The sequence below is a fragment of the Mesocricetus auratus genome, unplaced genomic scaffold (genome assembly GCF_017639785.1).
Source record: "Mesocricetus auratus isolate SY011 unplaced genomic scaffold, BCM_Maur_2.0 Super-Scaffold_100027, whole genome shotgun sequence".
Taxonomy (NCBI): Eukaryota; Metazoa; Chordata; class Mammalia; order Rodentia; family Cricetidae; genus Mesocricetus; species Mesocricetus auratus.
Window position 1 is genome coordinate 1,927,161 of NW_024429208.1, and position 19,241 is coordinate 1,946,401.

The 19,241-nt window shown below is 54.7% G+C and overlaps 2 protein-coding genes across 3 annotated transcripts in view; one reads left to right on the top strand and one right to left on the bottom strand.

Moving 5' to 3' along the window:
- Nucleotides 1-2,285, top strand: part of Col11a2 (collagen type XI alpha 2 chain) — a 31,413-nt gene extending 29,128 nt beyond the window's left edge. Inside the window, 3 exon segments of the mRNA XM_040732140.1 lie at nt 255-367; nt 552-758; nt 1,209-2,285. Coding sequence (XP_040588074.1) covers nt 255-367; nt 552-758; nt 1,209-1,349 — 461 coding nt within the window. The 3' untranslated portion in view covers nt 1,350-2,285.
- Nucleotides 2,286-9,274: 6,989 nt separating this feature from the next.
- On the bottom strand, nt 9,275-18,759 carry LOC101822719 (HLA class II histocompatibility antigen, DP beta 1 chain). 2 transcript variants are annotated; one of them, XM_040732396.1, is made up of 5 exons: nt 18,590-18,759; nt 15,124-15,390; nt 11,430-11,711; nt 10,809-10,910; nt 9,275-9,536 (listed from the first exon to the last, which is right to left on the bottom strand). In XM_040732396.1, exons 1-5 carry the CDS (start codon nt 18,672-18,674, stop codon nt 9,487-9,489), a joined length of 786 nt encoding a protein of 261 aa, XP_040588330.1. In that variant the 5' UTR covers nt 18,675-18,759; the 3' UTR covers nt 9,275-9,486. The 2 variants fall into 2 exon arrangements, with proteins under 2 accessions (XP_040588330.1, XP_005086949.2); XM_005086892.4 differs by having other exon boundaries at nt 10,800-10,910.
- Nucleotides 18,760-19,241: the final 482 nt, after the last annotated feature.

A 19,241-nucleotide genomic window follows, 5' to 3' on the forward strand; every position in this document is an offset into this window, starting at 1 on the left:
TCCTGCAGAGGAGCCCACAGTCAATACTGGAGACGCAGGCGTCAACCAGAGCCTGGGGTGGACTGCAAGGTGCTAAGGCAGACTGAGGCAGGGCTGGAGGTGTGACAGGGATGTGGGTGGGAAAGCACTGGGAGACTGGGCTGTGGCTCTGGCTGGGGGCCTTGGGGCAGAGGGGGGGAAGGAAACATGTGGATCAGAAGTATCTCAGAGCATGGGACCTCGTGACCCTGGCCTCCATGTTCCTCACCCAACAGGAGAGTACTGGGTTGACCCCAACCAGGGCTGTGCTCGGGATGCCTTCCGGGTGTTCTGCAACTTTACAGCAGGAGGGGAGACTTGTGTTACACCTAGGGATGACATCACACAGGTGCGAGCTCGTTGGCCTTGGTCTGCCCACCCTTGCCCTTCCCGACCCTTCTTTCCTGTTTGTGTGGCTTTTGATGCCCTCTTTGTCGATTTCCCTCACATCCCAAGACTGAAGTTTGTTGTTCCTTACCCCGTCTGTACCTGCTTCCCAGACCCTGCAAGTGTCTCTTCTGCTTTCTCCTCAGTTCTCCTACGTGGACTCTGAGGGCTCCCCAGTGGGTGTGGTCCAGCTCACCTTCTTGCGTCTGCTCAGCGTCTCTGCCCACCAGAACGTCTCCTACCCTTGCTCTGTAGTAGCCCAGGATGGCCCCCTGAGACTCCGGGGGGCCAATGAGGATGAACTGAGCCCTGAGACCAGCCCCTATGTCAAGGAGTTCAGAGACGGTTGTCAGGTGGGAACCAGAAACGCTGGGTGGGTGACAGGTCCCTGACTTGGGCTACGGGAAGGAGATGGGGAGAAGCATTTGGCGGGGTGAACGACCAGGAGCAGTCCAGCTTCCCAGTGTCTGATGTGCCTGAGGGGAGGGAGTTTAAAGGGCTAAGGAGGAGGGAGGGGAAAATGGGAGCCAGACTTGTGTGAACCATCTAGGTGGCCTCCTAAACGTGTACACACACTGGCTTTGCATGGAGTTACACAAGCTCACGCAGTTGTGGCCATTCAGACGCCCAGCAGAGGCACACAGACAAACGTATGCCCTTGGCACTGATATACCTAGTCCACACATTTAGAGCCATCTGGATATGGTCAGGGTTCTCAGGAGAGACAAGAACCTGGGACTGGGGTTAGGGTTCATTGAGGGATGCTTCACCATGCTCACAGCTCTTTCCCTGTCTCTGTCAAGACCCAGCAAGGCCGGACGGTGTTGGAGGTGCGCACACCTGTGTTGGAGCAGCTGCCCGTGCTGGACGCCTCCTTCTCAGACCTGGGGGCCCCCACAAGGCGGGGAGGAGTGCTTCTGGGGCCTGTCTGCTTCATGGGCTAGGCCCTACTCTGACCCTGTCAATCAAAAGCGGGCCCACCTGGAGTCACACAGCATGGACTTCATGCCACCTCCCATGAAAACCCCCCTCATCTTCTAGGGGGTCTTGGGCCAGGGCACCTCAAGCCTCAAGTCAGGGGCAGCAGCCAGGAGTGGAGTGAACCAGGGGGTGCCGGGATAGCCCAGGGGAGGGGTGACACCTGGGTGTCCAGCTCTCCCACTTGTGACCCATCAGAGAGCTGAGACCTTTATTTAAAATATTTCCCTGTCACCCCAAAATAAGGGGAAGAGAAAGGACACTGTGTATTTTGTATTTAAAAGGAGTAATTATATTAATTATTTAAAGAGTGAAAAAAACAACAAAGCAACAAAGAAGATAAAGAGAGAAATGCCAAATACCCCAGCAAATATTGGGGTCAGGTGCTGCAAGGGTGGGCCAGCACCCCACCCTCCCCTCAGGGTTTTCCTTAGTGCCCATGGTGTGACTTTCTGGAATGAACCCCCCCTCCTCACATTCCACCTGGGACACTAAGAATGCTGGAATAAACACGCTCTCCCCTACCCCCCACCTGCCTCAGGACTCCAGCTCTCTCCACACCCAGGGTGGAAGCTCTGTGACATGACTGTCCCTGTCAGGAATGGCCTGCCACTTAAGATCAGGTCGCCTCTCCAGGGGACACCAGACCAGAGGGCTGTGCAGGGCCTGCTTCCGGCAGGTTATTGAAATACTGAAGTTCTTCCAGTGGGTGAAGTCGCCGTGGCTTTGAGCACTGTCCTGGCCACACAGTTCCCCCCCTCCCCCGGGCACCTCCTCACCTCCCCGATCCTGAAGAGAGCTAATAATGTCTAAGCCTATGGCCAGAAGGGACTCCCAGGACCCCTCTAGCCCTATGCCCAACTCCCTCCTGACTGATGGCTAAATAATGTGATTGTCTCTCCCGGGTGTGTGTTAGTACTCGCGTTGTTATTTCGGTCTCCTCCAGGCTCCTCGCAGCACCCCTAAAAGGTTGGCTTCATCCTACACACAGGAGTTCCCCAGCAGGTCCCAGGGCTTACGTAGCCTGGGTGACAGGAACAGACTCCCGGATGGATGCCCCCAGTGACATCACACACGGGGCCCCGATCCAGCACAGGGCTGCCATTGGTTATGTGAGCTCTGCCTCCTTCATCTACCCTCAAATGCACCTGGGTCTTTAAGGTTAGAAGGAACTGTGGATGGTTCCGCCTAAGTTCTGTGCAAGTGGGTAGCTATGCCCACCTCCAAGACGTCGATTTCTGCACCTTTTCCAAGGCACGCCGGACCCGCAGGTTGCAATGTTCTGTTGTCTAAAGCCGGAACTGAAGTCAGTGCATGTGTTCACATATACACATGAGCGTCTTTATTCTGTGAGGTTTTGTGTACGTATACGGTTACTCTGCCTGGGGACGCCTTCCTTCCCAAGGTGCCCTTCTCTGGGCGTGTTCAGTAGCTCGGGTTTGCCCTGGTTAGGAGACCCTTGGGTGCTGAGCACCCCTAGGGGGCTTCCCATCCTCACACAGCATTGCTTGCTCTTGGCTGTCAGTCGGAGGTTGAGGGATACTCCAGGGTCTTATCCAACTGGGATGCCCCTCCTTACTGAGGGAGGGAGACTGCATCCGTGTTTGTTCAGTCCGTCTATAGTCTGCGGATGGGGTGGCTGGGCGTCGTTCGTTTGCATCCAACACTGGCCTCATCCCCACCCTCCTGGCCAACACTTCCCTCTGGGGAGTCCCAGCCCACAATACTTAGATAGTCCCTGCTAAAGGACAAAACCATGGGACCTTGGACCCTGCCTATTTTTGATCCTAGCAGCTCCCCAAGCCATGCAGCTGCAGACTCAGTGGGAGGTAAAGACTTCACTGCGGGTGTAGACTCAGTGTAAGTGGAGAATTTAGTGCAGGTGGACACCCTAGTGCAGATGGAGACCCGAGTGCAGCTGCAGACAGTGCAGGTGCAGACAGTGCAGATGGAGACAGCGCAGGTGCAGACAGGGCAGGTGCAGAAAGTGCAGGTGCAGACAGCGCAGGTGGAGACCCCAGTGCAGCTGCAGACAGTGCAGGTGCAGACAGTGCAGGTGCAGACAGTGCAGGTGCAGGCAGTGCAGGTGCAGGCAGTGCAGGTGGAGACTCCAGTCAGGTGCAGACAGTGCAGGTGCAGACAGTGCAGGTGCAGGTAGTGCAGGTGCAGACAGTGCAGGTGGAGACTCCAGTCAGGTGCAGACAGTGCAGGTGCAGACAGTGCAGGTGCAGACAGTGCAGGTGCAGACAGTGCAGGTGCAGACCCCTCCTGCATCTGAGTGCCCCAGTCCTGCCTTCCTCTCTGTGCTGTCTTCTACTTAAGTTGTCTTCACCATTGCAAAATAATCTGAACAATCCAGTCCCTTGGGGACATGGTGGCGCATGTCTTTAAAGTCTGAGCATTGGGAGGCAGAGACAGATCTCTGAGTTCAAAGCTAGCACACATTCCATGCCAGCCAGAGTTATATATAGACACCCTGTCTCAAAAGCAAAAAAAAAAAAAAACAAACAACCAGGAATAATACAGTCCCTACAATATCACTAAATCTTTCCTCCTTTGCCCATCAATTTATTCCCTTTTCCTCAGATCTTAAGAGGACTGAAGTGTCTGTGCATGTGTGCGTGCGTGCGTGCGTGCGTGTGTGTGTGTGTGTGTGTGTGTGTGTGTGTGATTTTGGGGATAGCCTTCCCATGTCTATAGTCAAGTCCTGAGAGAGACCTCCCCCTCCCTGGCCCTCTCTCTAGCCTCAGTAACACCCTCCCCCACCCACACTCATTCCCAGCAGGGTTGGGCCCAGAGCTGAGGTTTGGCCAGGGCTCTCTCTACAGCTGGTACTAAACCACAGAGGTCACCCATAGAGCACCGAGGGGAGTGTCCCCAGAGGTCACTTTTACCTTGTGCTCAGACAGCTTTTCTCCATGGAAACAATGCCACGCAGTTACTCAAATAACTTTTACATTTGGAGTTAGGTCCCCAGGCCAACCCACAACAGGCTATTAAATTACCATGCCAGCCAACTGGATCTGAGCGTTCTCGAGCAACTCGGCCAAGCGGCAGCTGAATGGCAGGTTCACACAGGCTCTCCCTGCCATGGCTTTTCCTTCCTCACTAGGAACCCGGGGCCTGGCTCTCAGGCAGGGTGGGAGGAGTTGAAGGGCAGAGATTCTGGGCTGGGGAGGGAGTGCCCTGTCATGCAGGCATGTGGGTGCTGGCAGTGGCTCTGAGGACTTGGGACAGAGGACGTTTCCGTGTGTGTGTGTGTGTGTGTGTGTGTGTGTGTGTGTGTGTGTGTGTGTGTGTGCACGCAGAGGGATGAAGGAGAACCAGAAAGAAAGTGACAAGTGACCAAAGGTTTTGAGGCCCCACAGTGGGTCTGCCTGGCACAGAACACACCAGCTGCCGTAGGAGGTGATCGTTCTAGAAAGATTTCCGTCTCCCGAGTTCGACTGAAACCTCAAATTAGAGGGGGAGACATCGGTGTCACCGGAACAGGCAGGAATAGGACAGAATTGTGGGGAGAGGGTGGCAACGTAGCCACACAGCCCGCCATCCTGTTGGTGTCTTAGAAGGGGAGGAGGAGTAAGGAGGGGAGGGAAATTGCCGAGAGGCGGTCCCCAGGCCTGTCGCACCCTTGCAGCTGCTTCTTGGCTTTGGGCATTCCCTGATTTAAATAATCTTATAAGTGAGGAGTGGCGGTATATGTCTGCAAATCCAGAACCTGGGGAGGCTGAGGCAGGAGGGTTGACTGGTTTGAGGTTAGCCCGAGCTACACTGTGAGTTAGAGACGAGTCTGGCTATAGTGTAAAGCCCTGACACACACAACATGAAACAACAGAGCAAAAACCAGGAAGAATACACTTGGGCCACTGGCCCCCCCCTCCGGGCCACTGCATATCCATGGTCTTCCCTTCTCTGTCTTAGCTGGGTACAGGCACAGTTTCAGATGGGCCAGGTTAGGTGGGAATGGAGAGGAGAGGGAAGGGAGGAACGAGGCTCTAACTGCCTCCCAAGGAAGTTTCTATGTGGCAGGGTAGAGACCCAGGCTCGAGGGGTGTGGCCCTGTTCCTGTGAGCCTGGTAGAGCAGGACCATGAAAGTCCCATGCCCACCTTCTTCCTGGAGGGCTCCTGAGAGCCGCCAGTTTGTTGAGGGGAGGTGACACCACCCAGCCTTGGATGCTCTTTGACTGTCCTATTGGTATCTAATGGCAGTTTCATGGGAAGTGCCTTGTGGGCTGTCTCTCTGGTCCTTTGTTGTGTCCCATTCCAACTTGTAAGGAGGGGCTGTTGGGTCCCAGCCCCCACGGATCTCTGTGCGTTGCTTGTCAGCTGATAGCCACAGGTGCATCCTGCTCTCTAGTCCTGGCTTACAGCCCCGGCCTTGCCCACCTGACATCAATATCATCTAGCACGAGGAAAACATGAGCTCTTACACCTGGGGTTTCTTCACTGTGCTGTAAGTCTGTATATAAGGCCACTCACACCTTAAAACACATACACACCGGCAGACACACACACTGGTAGACACACACACACACACACACACACACACGCACAAGCACATGCACACACACTCACGCATTCTCTTCGCAATAAAGGTGTCATGCGCATTCTCTTAGCACAAACCGCCGGACATCTTGTCTTTCATTTCCCAATATCTTGGACGTGTTCGTGGCGTGGACGCCACAAAGGGTTAAGACTCAAGCTGGACTAAATACTGTCTCTTGTCTAAAATGTTTTGACTACGGTGTGAAGCATCCCCTAGACACCAGTGCTGGGACAGACTTAGGAGGAAGGATCTTGTGATTTGTCCCATCCCATGGGAGGACCCAGGTTTCAAGCAAAGCTCCTTGACCTCAGAGGATATGTCAAGGGAGACACTGAAGTACACTTCAGGGAAACTCCTTAAAAACTCAGGAAGTGAGCACTCGGGAGGCAGAGGCAGGCGGATTTCTGTGAGTTCGAGGCCAGCCTGGTCTACAGAGCGAGTTCCAGGACAGCCTCTAAAACAATACAGAGAAACCCTGTCTCGAAAAACCAAACCAAACCAAACAAAACAAAACAAAACCTCAGGAAGTGAACAACTCAAAAGCTCCAGGAAGCCCCTGAAGCTGACTGGATTCACTAGGATCTTCCCTCCGAGTGCATATAAGCAGAAAGGACTGCAGAGACACTCAGACCTGCTGAGCTGCTGGGAGAGAAGCTCCAACTCCCCGGGCTGCTCTTGCAAGGGGTGCCGTGCTCTCCGGGTTTCCAGCTCCATGAGCCATCGCCCTGCTGGAGTGGATTCCTGACAGCGTGGCTGTCGTTGATTCCTCTGGGTAATCCCTCATCCGCACTCCATAGAAGCCCCAGTGGACTTAACTGATGGTGCCCCGGGTTGGACTATGGTGGCGTCCTTAACTTTGTTCTGTCGTTGGTTCCCAGTCTGGGGTGAGCAGACGTTTATTCACGTCTTGTCGGGAATGGTATCACACGACACCTTAAATGAAGGATGGGGATATCTCCCTGAGCAGTCCAGATGCGGAAATAAATCAGGTCTTAACCTCAGTGGAAGGCAGCAAAGTAGCTCCCTTCCCTCAGTGGCTGCGGCCATGTCAGTCCCCTGCTTCTTCTGTACTGTATGTTAATCTGTTCCGAGCTGTCTAGTTTCCCCCAAGTGCAGGAGATGAGAGAATGCGCCCCGTGTCCCAGTGCGCCCCGGATCCCAGTGCGCCCCAGATCCCAGTGCGCCCCGTGTCCCAGTGCGCCCGTGTCCCAGTGACCCCGGGTCCCAGTGACCCCGTGTCTCAGTGCGCCCCGGATCCCAGTGCGCCCCGGATCCCAGTGCGCCCCGGATCCCAGTGCGCCCCGGATCCCAGTGCACCCCGCCCTGGGTCCCAGTGACCCTGTGTCCCAGTGTGCCCCGGATCCCAGTGACCCCGGGTCCCAGTGACCCCGGGTCCTGCATCCTGGCAGCTCCTGGGAAGGCCGTGGCCCCAGCCTCTTTCATCTCCAGCAAGGGGTGGGGCTCGTGGTGACACACTCTCCTGTTGTGTCCACATCTCCCCATGGAAGTCAGGCACTGAAGGTTTTCCCAATCTCAGTGGGGACTGCTTTTTTTCTTTTTAGACAGAGTCTCACTCTGTAGCCCGGGCTGGCATCACACCTGTAGGTGACTTTCCTGCCTCTGCCTCCTAAGTGTTGGGATTACAGGTTGGGAATCAATACACCTGGCTTAGAATTCTTAAATACTGTCTCTTGTCTAAAATGTTTTGACTACGGTGTGAAGCATCCCCTAGACACCAGTGCTGGGACAGACTTAGGAGGAAGGATCTTGTGATTTGTCCCATCCCATGGGAGGACCCAGGTTTCAAGCAAAGCTCCTTGACCTCAGAGGATATGTCAAGGGAGACACTGAAGTACACTGAGGCGTGTTCTTTTAGAGGGCTTATCTGTGTGTGTGTGTGTGTGCACACACGTGTGTGTTCACATATGTGCATGTACATGTGTGCGCACATGTGTGTGCGTGTGCACGTGTGTGTACACACATGTGTGCACATGTGTGCATCTGTGTGTATGCACATGTGTGCATGAGTGTGAGTTTATCTACACAAAGTGCATGCCGCTGATTGTGGAGGTCAGAGGGTGGGTCTCCTGGTGCTGGAGGCACAGGTGGTCGTCATCTGCATGATGAGGTGCTGGGATTCAGACTGAGCCCTCTGCATGGGCAGTACGTGCTTTTAGCCACTGTGCCATGCCTCCAGCCCCAGGGAGTGAGTTCTTAAGTCTTATGTATTCTTTGCCTTAGCGTTTCTTTCTTTTTAAAGACTTATTTATTATGTATACAGTGCTCTGTCTGCATGTACACCTGCACACCAGAAGAGGGTGCCTAATCCCATTATAGATGGTTGTGAGCCACCATGTGGGTGCTGGGAATTGAACTCTTAGGACTTCTGGAAGAGCAGCCAGTGCTCCTAACCTCTGAGCCATCTCTCCAACCCCACCTTAGTGTTCCTATTAGTTCCTTTTCTCATTGCTGTGACCAGAACCCTAACAAGAAACTCGTAGGGAGGAGGGGTTTATCATGGCTCACAGTTCCTAAGGATTCAGTTCACCATGGTAGAAGAGGCGTGGAATAGCATGAGGCAGCTGGTCACACGTTCTTAGCAGTCAGGAACTGGACTGCAGACAGGAAGTGGGCTGTGCTGGAAAACCACGAGACCAGCCCTCCAGCGATCCATTTCCTCCAGCAAGGCTCCATCCCCTAAAGATTCTCTGAGTCTCACGTAGTGCCACCAGCTGGGAACTAAGTGTGTAAATACGTGAACCCATGTGGGATATCTCACACTCACGAGCCTGCGTGAGATATCTCACAATCAAATGACAACAGTGGTTCTGTGATGTTCGACAGCTTCTGTGTCTACTGAACTGGGTGGGCAGTGTTTGGTAATCTGAGGGGACTGATATCCTGAAAGCCAACGAGCCACAAAGAGATGCTTTATCTCCGTCCACCTGCATTCTACAGTGACTTCATTTTTCCAATTCTCTAGCATTGTCTTTGCACCCATTCCCATAAAATCCACGCAGAGAGCCTTAGGCAGATACTATAAACCCAGTCTGCCCACTGTGGCAGCTACTGGGTCATTCACAACTTCACTCCAATTTAAATCATTTAAATTGAAATGAAGTGATAGACTTCTGACCCTCTGACTGTCTCGCTGTCAGACAGACAGATAGACATTTGATAGCAGAGGGTCAGGTGTCAGAAGGTGCTCTCTGCATTTTCTGAGGCCATGCTTAAAGTTAGGGTTTGGATCTGGAATATTTCCGCAAAGGCTCATGGATCAATGGCTTGGTCCCTGACACAGTTTTGTTCAGAGGTGAGTAGTCACAAGGCCTGGAGCTTGCCAGTGGGTTTATCCTTTGATGGATTTATTCCTAATTGTATTTACGTGTGCATGTGTGCATTTATGGAGGACAGAAGAGCGTTTACAATGCCTTGCAGCTGGACTTCCAGGCAGCTGGAAGCTGTCAGACGTGGATGCTGGGAGCTGAACCAATGTCCTCTGGAATTTTAGCAAGTGCATAACTGCTGCGCCGTCTCTCCAGCCTCTGCTGATGATTCATAGTTCATGGAATGCTGGGAGCTGGTGGACACCACGGCAGGTGGAACCTAGTTGGAGGGAGGGAGTCAGTGAGGCTGTGTGCCTTGAAAAGTATATCTAGTTCCCAGACCCCACTGTGCGTGTGTGCATGCGTGCATGCGTGCGTGTGTGCATGCGTGCGTGTGTGTGTGTGTATGTGCGTGCACACGTGTGTGACACAGAAAGAGTTTTGTTCTAAGCACTGTGGAGGGAAACAAGTCACTGTGGTTCTGACAACTCCTCTTCCTCCTCATCCCAGGTCAGAGAAATTATGACCTTGTAAGACAGTGTTGGGGGCTGGAGGGAAGCCTCAGGGGTTAGGAGCACGGGCTGCTCTTGCCAAGGACCCAGGTTTGGTTCCCAGCACCCACATGGCAGCTCACAACCGTTCATAACTCCAGTTTTAAGAGATCTGATGCCCTCTGCTGGCCTCAGCGGGTACCAGGCGTGCAGGTGGGGCACAGACGCACATGTATATAGGCACTCACTTGCAAAATAAAACTAAACCAATAGTTTTTTTTTTAAAGATGGAGTGTGAACTTGGTAAGAGCAGCTTACCCCAGCTTCATTTCCTCAGCAGTGGGCACCCCACTCCTCCCCCACACTCCCTCAGGGGCTGGTTGGAGACGGGAGTTCAGGTCTGAGATCTTCTGACCACGAAGAGACAGACACAGCCTCTTACCTGCTCGAGGTGATCCTGCAGCTCTCAGCTGAGCTGGATGAGGGGGTGAAGGGGAGTGCATTCTGCCTCCCCTTAGATGGCGAGAGACACTTCCTGTCCCACCTTCCTCTCCTCCCCCGCATGAGCCTGGGAACTCAGGGACCTTCTGGTCTGATGGTCAGACCCCAGACTGGGGTTTCCACTCTCTCTACAGGACAACTTCGCTCTGATACCAGTTACAGTGGCTTCTAGAACTCTCCAGTACACTTTTCTGCCTTAGCCCCCTCCGTATCAGGGAAAGGCTAGCCTAACCACCTGCCAGGATTCTAGGCTAGCCCCAGCCACCTGCCAGGGTTGTAGGCTAGCCCCAGTCACATGCCAGGGTTGTAGGCTAGCTCCAGTCACATGCCAGGATTCTAGGCTAGCCTCAGCCACATGCCAGGGTTGTAGGCTAGCCCCAGTCACATGCCAGGGTTGTAGGCTAGCTCCAGTCACATGCCAGATTTCTGTATTTCATATCTTTGGTGTCCGGGTTGAGACCAAGTCTCACTGTGTAGCCCAGGCAGGCCTTGAACCTGCGACCTTCCTGCCATTGCTGGGGCCCGAGGCTGCTCCTCCACACACTTCTCACCCTTCTTACACCTCAGGTGCATGGCGACGCCCACCGCCAGGAAGATGAGTCCGAGTACCAGGCCACACACTCCCGTCAGCATCTTGTTTCTGGCAGAGTCAGACCCGACCTCTGGAAAGGAGATCCAGGGTTTGCATCGGGTCCGGCGGGCACACGCTCCTCACTGCCCTCTGGTAGGGATGCAGGGTACCAATGTGAAGGTCGCCGAGAGGGACACATGATGGGGAGGACTCTGAGATCTAGACCTAGGCTGGTGTCGTAATGGGCACGAGTGTGGATTCTGGCTGCTGCCTCTCAGAACAAGGACAGACTACACAGACAGAATGCGGAAGTCATGCCTGGCATGAGGGCATAGCAGGGGATGTCTGCTTCCCTAGACTTCCTGACAAGGGCAGATCCAGTATCCTCAATGTCCACAGGCCAGGGACAGGCTCTCCTCTCGTGTCTCCGGCTCAGAACCAGCCTTGGGAGTCTCCAGGAAGCACGGGGTGATGGGGGGAGGGAGGGGGAGGGGAGGGGGCAAACAGGACCCAGCCTACAACAAACGCCTAGGTCAGGACCGTGCACCGTGAGCCAGGTGCTGCCAGCTCTACAGAGTGTGGGTGGAGAAGGGTCCCCAGGGCGACTCACTCCACTCCACGGTGACGGGGCTCTGCAGGCTGGGGTGCTCCACGTGGCAGGTGTAGATGTCTCCCCTCTGTGGGGTCATCTCCAGCATGACCAGGATCTGGAAGGTCCAGTCCCCGTTTCGGATCAGGTTGGTGGACACCACCCCGGCAGTTTCCTCCTGGCCGTTCCGGAACCAGCGGACTTGAATGCTGCCCGGGTAGAAATCTGTCACGTGGCAGACCAGCAGGCCATGGTGCTGCAGGGTCACCTTCTTGGAGGGTGACACATGTACCTTAGGCTGGACTAGGAGTGGGAAAGGAGTCACACGTGAGACTGTGATTCTGGGGGACACGTCTTTAATCCCCAGTACTCGGGAGGCAGAGGCAGGTGGATTTCTCTGGTTTACAGAGCGAGTTCCAGGACAGCCAGGAGCAAATGGTGAGACATGTTTTTCCCCCCCAGAAGTGAGACTCCTGCCTTTTCAACACTTTGTCGTGGTGAGAAGGATATAGGATTCACTGAAATTAATTTCTTTTTAAATTAATTGTTTTTTTTTTTTTTTTGGTTTTTTGAGACAGGATTTCTCTGTAGCTTTGGAGGTTGTCCTGGAACTCACTTTGTAGACCAGGCTGGCCTCAAACTCACAGAGACCCGCCTGCCTCTGCCTCCCGAGTGCTGGGATTAAAGGCGTGCGCCACCAACGCCCAGCTTTAAATTAATTTTTAAAGATGTACTTATTTATTTTATGTGTATGAACGTTTTGCCTGCGTGTATGTCCGTGAACCATTGTGCGTACCTGGTGCCCTCGGAGGTCAAAAGAGGGTGCTGGATCCCTCAGAACTGGAGTTGACAACAGATGGTTGTGAGCCACCAACGTGGGTGCTGGGAACTGAACCCGGGTCCTCTGGAAGAGCAGCCAGTGCTCTTACCCACTGGGCCATCTCTCCCAGCTCCCAAATAATTCCTTGAAGTTAGTGTACAATGCAGTAGCTCTTAAACATGTGAAAATTTTGATTGTTTATGTGCATGTTTGTGTGTGGATTTATACACGTGAGCGCGGTGTCCGAGGGGGCCGGAAATTACAGGTGGCTGCGGCACTGACATGGGTGCTGGGGACCGAACTTGGGTCCTCTGCTTGAGCAATCCTCAACCTCGGAGTCCTCTCCCCAGCCTGCCCCAATCTAACGCGTGAGACCAGTCTGATGTGACTCACCAAGACAACTCTGTAGTTTACAGCCTCAGGCTCGTGGGGCCTCCAAGGCCTCACTATTCACAGCCACGACCCCTCTGAAGCAGCACTCCAAGCTTTCCCTCGCTGCTGTCCACTTCCCGAGAGCTCACAGCCCTCCAGAGAGTCGCTGCTTCTACTGTCTGCCGCGTCTGCACTCCCCTTCAGAGGCCAGAAACCAACAGTCTGACCCGCAGAAAGGCTGGTGCGGGGTTTCCACACCACGGAGTCCTGGCCCTTGTAGTTTCTAGTTCCTACGCCAACACCCCGAGCACGGGGACACGCCCCTCACGATGACCATTGCCTCCCCCAGCTCTTGGCCTCAGGTCAAGCTGCCCACACCTTTTGGAGCTCAAGCCAGTGCTCCTTTGGAGTCACTCTGGCCGCTTTTAGGAGCTGTCAGTTCCTCAGTCAACTCTTTCCTGGGTTGCGATTTGTGAACTGAGACACATCCCCCTCCCTTTGAACTCCTGGACTTCAAGTTTGCCCGTTTTTGTGCCAGATGCTTTGCCTGCGGTAACACAACTGACCTCTAGGGGGAGCGCTAGAGCTAAATCCATGGGCCTAAGAGACTTAACTGCTTTAAACAAATGTAATTTACAAAGACGAAAGATTTCCCCCATGTCCTAAGGCTGCACGCTGAATGGCCACTAGGCATCCGTATGATTATATCTAAAATATTGTCAGTTATCTGCACTGGAATTTTAGTCCAGATGGGTGCAGAGATGCAGTCCTGGGAGTCCCAGCATTCCCGAGGTTTGAAGGGGGGAAAAGCCGTAACTCAGGGGCATAAATCCATAACCCAAGGGCAGCCTGAGTTACAGAGAGCTTTCTCAAGGCGGGGGGGCTCAGTGGTTAAGAGCACCGGCTGCTCTAGCAAAGGATCCAGGTTCAGTCCCCAGCACCCACACGGCAGCTCACAGCCATCTATAACTCCAGTCCCAGGGAATCTGACACCCTCCTCTGGCCTCCACAGGCACCAGTCCAGACGTGGTGGTGCACAGACAGACAGACATGCAGGCAAAATACCTGTACACATAAATTTTTTAAAAAATTTCGTAGCCTTAATCATTTTGCTTTCTTTTTTGTTACTATTTGGTTATTTGTCTTGAGTAATTTTAAGATTAAACTACAAAGGTATTTTCCTCTGGTGCCGTCATTACTCTCTCTCATAACTGGTGCCGTCATTACTATGGCTAGGAGGATATTTCCCTACCCACTGCTCTACCTCCAGGCTTTCCTCTTCCCAGCACAGCTAACACCCTGAAAACACAGCTGCAAGCCTTGACATTCCCTACGTCAACGTAATTCTGGAACTTTCCTGAGGCTGGTGGGCTTCCTGGACTACACGGTAAGACAACAGCCACCCTCCTGGTCTGTCAACACTCGCCTGTCACTCCATCATCCCCGGGACACTAACTGAAAACCTTTCAGATCTCACACCATCAAGTGTGAACCTGGGTGGTGGTTTGGGGGGGGGATCTGCTGAGCAGAGCAAGTCTAGGGCACTCCGGTTGGAGAGTTTCACCCGGGGGCTCTCCGCATCCTGGCCAGCGAGCACACGGAAGGAACGGATGCCAGCCTGCAATTAAGGGCAACCCTGTGTTTTGGGCACCACCACGGCGAGCTACTCTGTCATCTTCCCTAGCTCAGGTCGCTGTCCTAACTCCTTTCCCAATCTGTCTGGGTTCTCACTCATCCCCGGGAGTCAGGGCTTAGCCCATGGCTGGGAGCTCCGGTTTCCAGAGGCGGTGTTAAGGGCGTGTCTCCACTCACTCTCCCCTGTGCCTGTGGAGGGCTCCTCCCCTTCTCCGCCGGCTTTTGCTCCCTCAGGTCTCCTCGGGGTGCTCACCAGGCTCTCTTACTCCAAAAGAAGCGGAGGGGGAAGCCACGGGGTTCTTTTCTCCCAGCCTTGCAAAACCCTGCACAGCTCCCCTCTTCCCCCTCACTCTCCGACCACCTAGTCTACCTGTCTGTTAGCGCTCCCTGGCTTCCCAACATCCAACTCCTGCCTACCTACTTCCTGAAGCTGTTGGTCCCACCGTTGTCTGTCATTCTTCCTCCCTGTGACACCCTTCTGCTCCGGGACTGCTCTTAGCCAGCACCGGGTCCGCTGTCCCCGGGACTCAGCTTTGTTCTCTCTACTGACTGGTCTCCCTAGATGACCTCACCCAGCAGACCCTCCCACACCGGTCCTCGAGGCCTGAGTCCCCATTGCGTCTCCTGCGCAGCCTGTGCTGTTGGAAAACGGCCCTGGAAGCCCATTTCCCCCACAGCACCCTGCGATCGTCCCATGGCCCGGCTCCCTCCACCCCACAGCAGGCTGGTTACCAGACATGACAAGGCTCTTGACATTCCCCACCTCTGTGTCCTGCTTTGCGGGGTCGGGCCCTGGCCCTTTTCCCCCAAGGCTCCACCTGCGCCGACCAGGTCGGTCGCCGGGACTGTCGCCCGGGCTGCTGGCCTTGCTCTCCTCCCGGTCCTCACCTCGGCGCTTCACGGTGAAGCCCTGGTTCAGCTCGTAGTTGTGTCTGCACACCGTGTCCACCTCGGCCCTCCGTCGCTCCATGTATTCCTTCTGGCTGTTCCAGGATTCGGCCCACGGCCGCCCCATAGCGGTGAGCGCCCGGAACTCGCCCACGGTGCTGTCGAAGCGCATGAACTCCTCGCGGTCCAAGATGCACCTCATGATGTAGCGCTGAGTCCCGTTGTTCTCCGCGTAGCACTCGTGCAGCGCGCGCAGCAGGTGGTTCTCTGTGGGCACCAGAAGCCAAGTCCTGGGGTGCTGGGACCCCGCCCTTTTTCTCTTGCGCGCGCACGTGCGCGCGCGCTCTCTCTCCCCTCTCATCTCTCTTCATCTCTCCCTTCTCTATTCTCTCTGCCTCCTTCTCTCCTCCCCCTCCTGTCTTTCCCTCTCTCTCCCTCTAAGTTCAACTAGTGCTGCCCGTGTGTGCGTGGCGGTGGGCTCATCCACGGGAGCATGGGGCTCCCAGCAACGACCACACACTCAAAAACAAACGACTATGGAGGTTGGACGGAGACTGGGTGGCTATAAAAGCACTTGCTGATCCTGCAGAAGACCTGCACCCAGATGGTGGCTCACAACCCGTCTGGAACTCCGGTTCCAAGAGATCAAAGCCTTGCGTCTTAGTCTAAAAGTCCAGGTGCTATTTCACCTGTCAAGCCTCCACGTGGGAAGACACGGTCTTAAAATGTGTGGACCTTGGATTCCCTGGAACTGGAGTTCCTGGTGGCTGTGAGCAGCCCTGTGGACACTGGGAGCTGACCCCCAAGTCCTTTTCTAGAGCATCAAGCATTCTTAACTGCTGTCCATCTCTCCAGTCCTCTTCCGACCTTTGCGGGTACCGGACGCATATATGGTGCACAACAAACATGCAGGCACCATATTAATTTAAATAGATGTGGAATGGCAGCGGGGTATCTCTCACCTGAATGAAATCCCAGTGCTAAGTATGCAGAGGCAGGAGGATTGCCGTAAATCTTGGGACAACCCGGTCTAGGGGTGTAGGGGGGATACTGCCCTGGACCTTAATCACTGAAAATCGCCGCAGCAGAGCCCTAGTGGGTCCCTTCGTTCCTAGGGGCACTGGCTCCATTAACTGTTATATAAAAAAAAAAGGGGACATGGGAACCCTCCCTCTCTTCCTAGGAGCTGCCAGCAGTATAGGTCCATTCTGTTTGCCCTGTGTGAGGAGGCTCTGCTGTCTGTTCTTACATACACAGGGAAAAATGGAGATGGTGTAGTTGTTTTCATGTTTCACCCCCTGAAAATCAGCATCTCAAAGCAAATCCTGCCTTCTTCTGCGTCCAACCATGGGCTCCAACACAATCCGCCCAGATCCGAAGAGAAAACAGAAGGTTGTGTTTGTACCACAAGAGGGAGCTCTAAACCGTTCATTAACGTGTTTTAAGACCAGCATCCTGGGGCTGGGAACAGATTGGCGATGGAGGCTTGCCTTGGGTTCCATTCCCAGCATTGCAAGTAATAAACACACTAAACAAGCTATTGCTTCATTTAAAAGGATACTAGGTGTTGATGTGACGGCGCATGCCAGCACTTGAGAAGCTGAGGCGGGGGCATTGCGGAGAGCTGTGAGGCCAGCCTGGATGCTCAAAAAAAAAAAAAAAAAAAAACATAAAAAAATACCAGAAGTTAAAGGATCAACTCTGTGCCATCTCACAGCTTCTGAGGCCGCACTATTAACACACTGGCTGGACTCCCAATGCATTTGACATAAGATACGCTTGTTAATTAATTAACCTTCCCCCCCCCCCATCGCATCAGGGTGTGGCGGAGATGAACTGGGAGGGGCTGAAGCCGAAGACAGCAGCCCAGAACCCAGACAAACCCGTACTGTTTGCTGTCACTACAGACACTGGGAAGCCCCTTGAGGTCAAGAGCAAACAAGTCTGGAGTGCAGGTGCAGGGAGAGTTGACTATGGGATGCGCTGGTGCTTCCCCGTTACCATAGCGACGCCACAGCAACTGACTCTCCCCGGTGGGCTCAGGAGGACCCGCTCAGCTGGGCCAGGGGGCAGAGGGGAGGATGGGAGAGCCTAAGGTGAGCCGCTGCCGCCGCTGCCGCTGCCGTGGCAGGCGTCTGTCACTCAGCCCAGAGGCGGAGCGCAGCATTTCGGCTGCCCCGCTTCCCGCGCACGCGCGCCCTCCCTCCCTCCCCAGCCCACCTGCCTGTCCTTGCCTGCTTGCCTCACTCGGGATGTGAGGCTCCTGTCATTTTAATCCACTGGCTTTCATTTCCCCTCGTTTATCAGAAAAGCAGTGATTTTACAAGCAAGGGAGGTGACTTGAAAACTTTTCTTTGGCAGTACTTGGCTTTCGTCAGCGGAAGTTATTATCCGCGAAGCCGGTAAAAACTGAAGCGCGCAGGGCCTCTTTCCCTCTGCTGTCGTCGTAATCCACCCCTTCCCCGGTCGCGGTCGCTCTCCCATTCCCAGGACCTTGAAGGCGCAACTTCCACAGCTGAGCGGTCCTTTTGGTTGGGTCTCACAGCCTCTTCTGTGAACCACAAGGGCAGGCTCTGGCTTCCTCCTCAGCAAGTGCACCCGATGTCACCGGAGAAGCCCCCACCCCACCCCCGGGGGGCGGGGGAGGGTGGGCTCCAGGGCTGGACTTGGGGGCTCAAATGCAGTTATTCCAGAAAAAACGAGGCAAACCCGAGGACCCTGCAGTTTAGCGTCCACATCCCGGCGGCGTGTGGCAAACTTAGTGCTCGCAGCCCTTCCTACAAGGCCCCCCGCTGTGAATTCGGGAATGGACGAAGCTTCCGGGGACAGGCTGAATCCCTGCGGCCACGGTATCACACGAGCGAGCGGGGCTTCCATCAGCGGGCTGTCTGGCCACCTACTCTCAGTCGCTTCTCATGGTCTACACGCCCTCATCTTGTCCTCCGGCAGGTCTCCACCCACTCCAAGACTAGCAAGGATCTCGGGAAGTTAGCCTCCAACAAGTTCACCATTGGGGAAGAAACACAGCTCATCCCGCCTTCTCCCCAATTAGTCGTCTAAGGCACAGGCTCCCACCCCACCCTGGAGGAGCAGAAGCCACTCTGTCTCTCTCTCAACACTGAGTCAGTCAGGTGACCCAAGTCCCTTCAAAGCTGTGATGGGGACATGGGGGGGGGGTGCAGGAGTCTGAGCCTGCTAAACCCTCGGAAAACCCTGTGAATGCGCTCTACAACTCCAGGCCTGCTGTCTAGGGGACGTGCATGCCCCTTAATGCCCCTGCCTGGTTCCTGGGGGTGGGAAGAACTGGCTGAAACAGCAATGGGGAGGTGGGCCTGCTTTTCCAGCTGGGAAGGGAGGACGCAGGCTGTGGGAGAAACCCCACTGTGTTCCTCACAGTGTGGTCCTGTAAGGGGAAGAAGGCCCTGAGCCCAGGCCCTCCAGAGTCGCCACCAGTGTTCCGTCTTACCTGGAGGGGCCCCACCCTGGATCCCTCTGCTCAGCAACACCATCAAAGCTGCTACCCAGGGGGACGCGGGGGCGCACGGGACCATGGTGGAGCTGGGAGGGAGGGCGGGGTGAGAAAAGAGGTAGCCAGGGGATGGAGGACCCCCTGATCTGGGCCCCTGGATGAACGACAGAGACTGTGACGAGAAAGTTGTCTGCCGCGACCCCACAGCCGGACAGAGTCTGAGAAAAGATCCAATCAGCCTTGAGCTTCCTGTGAGTCACCAGTCGCTGGGTAGACGGTGTGAGAGGCTTGGCAACTTAGCGGGTGATGCAGGTGAGAGTTTGCCGTGAGCATCCCAGGATTCAGAATGAGCCCTGGATCTGTCGGCTTTGCCCAGGGCATGTTCAGGAACGTCACCTACCCACATCGTCTTTCTCCCAGACGTCTGTCTGTTGGTCCCGGAGGGTACAGGAGACTCAGGGCACATCCCCAGGACTTTGATGGCGGGTGGGGGTCAGCAGGACACCTTACTGGGTCCTCTGACCTGGGAGTACGCCACACCTGCAACTATGTAAATATGTGATTTTAAGGAGTTGGCTTTTGGGGACTTTGACTGTATAAACCACCTTACAGCAACATTGTTAAGGTCACGTGGTAGAAATAGAGTTTA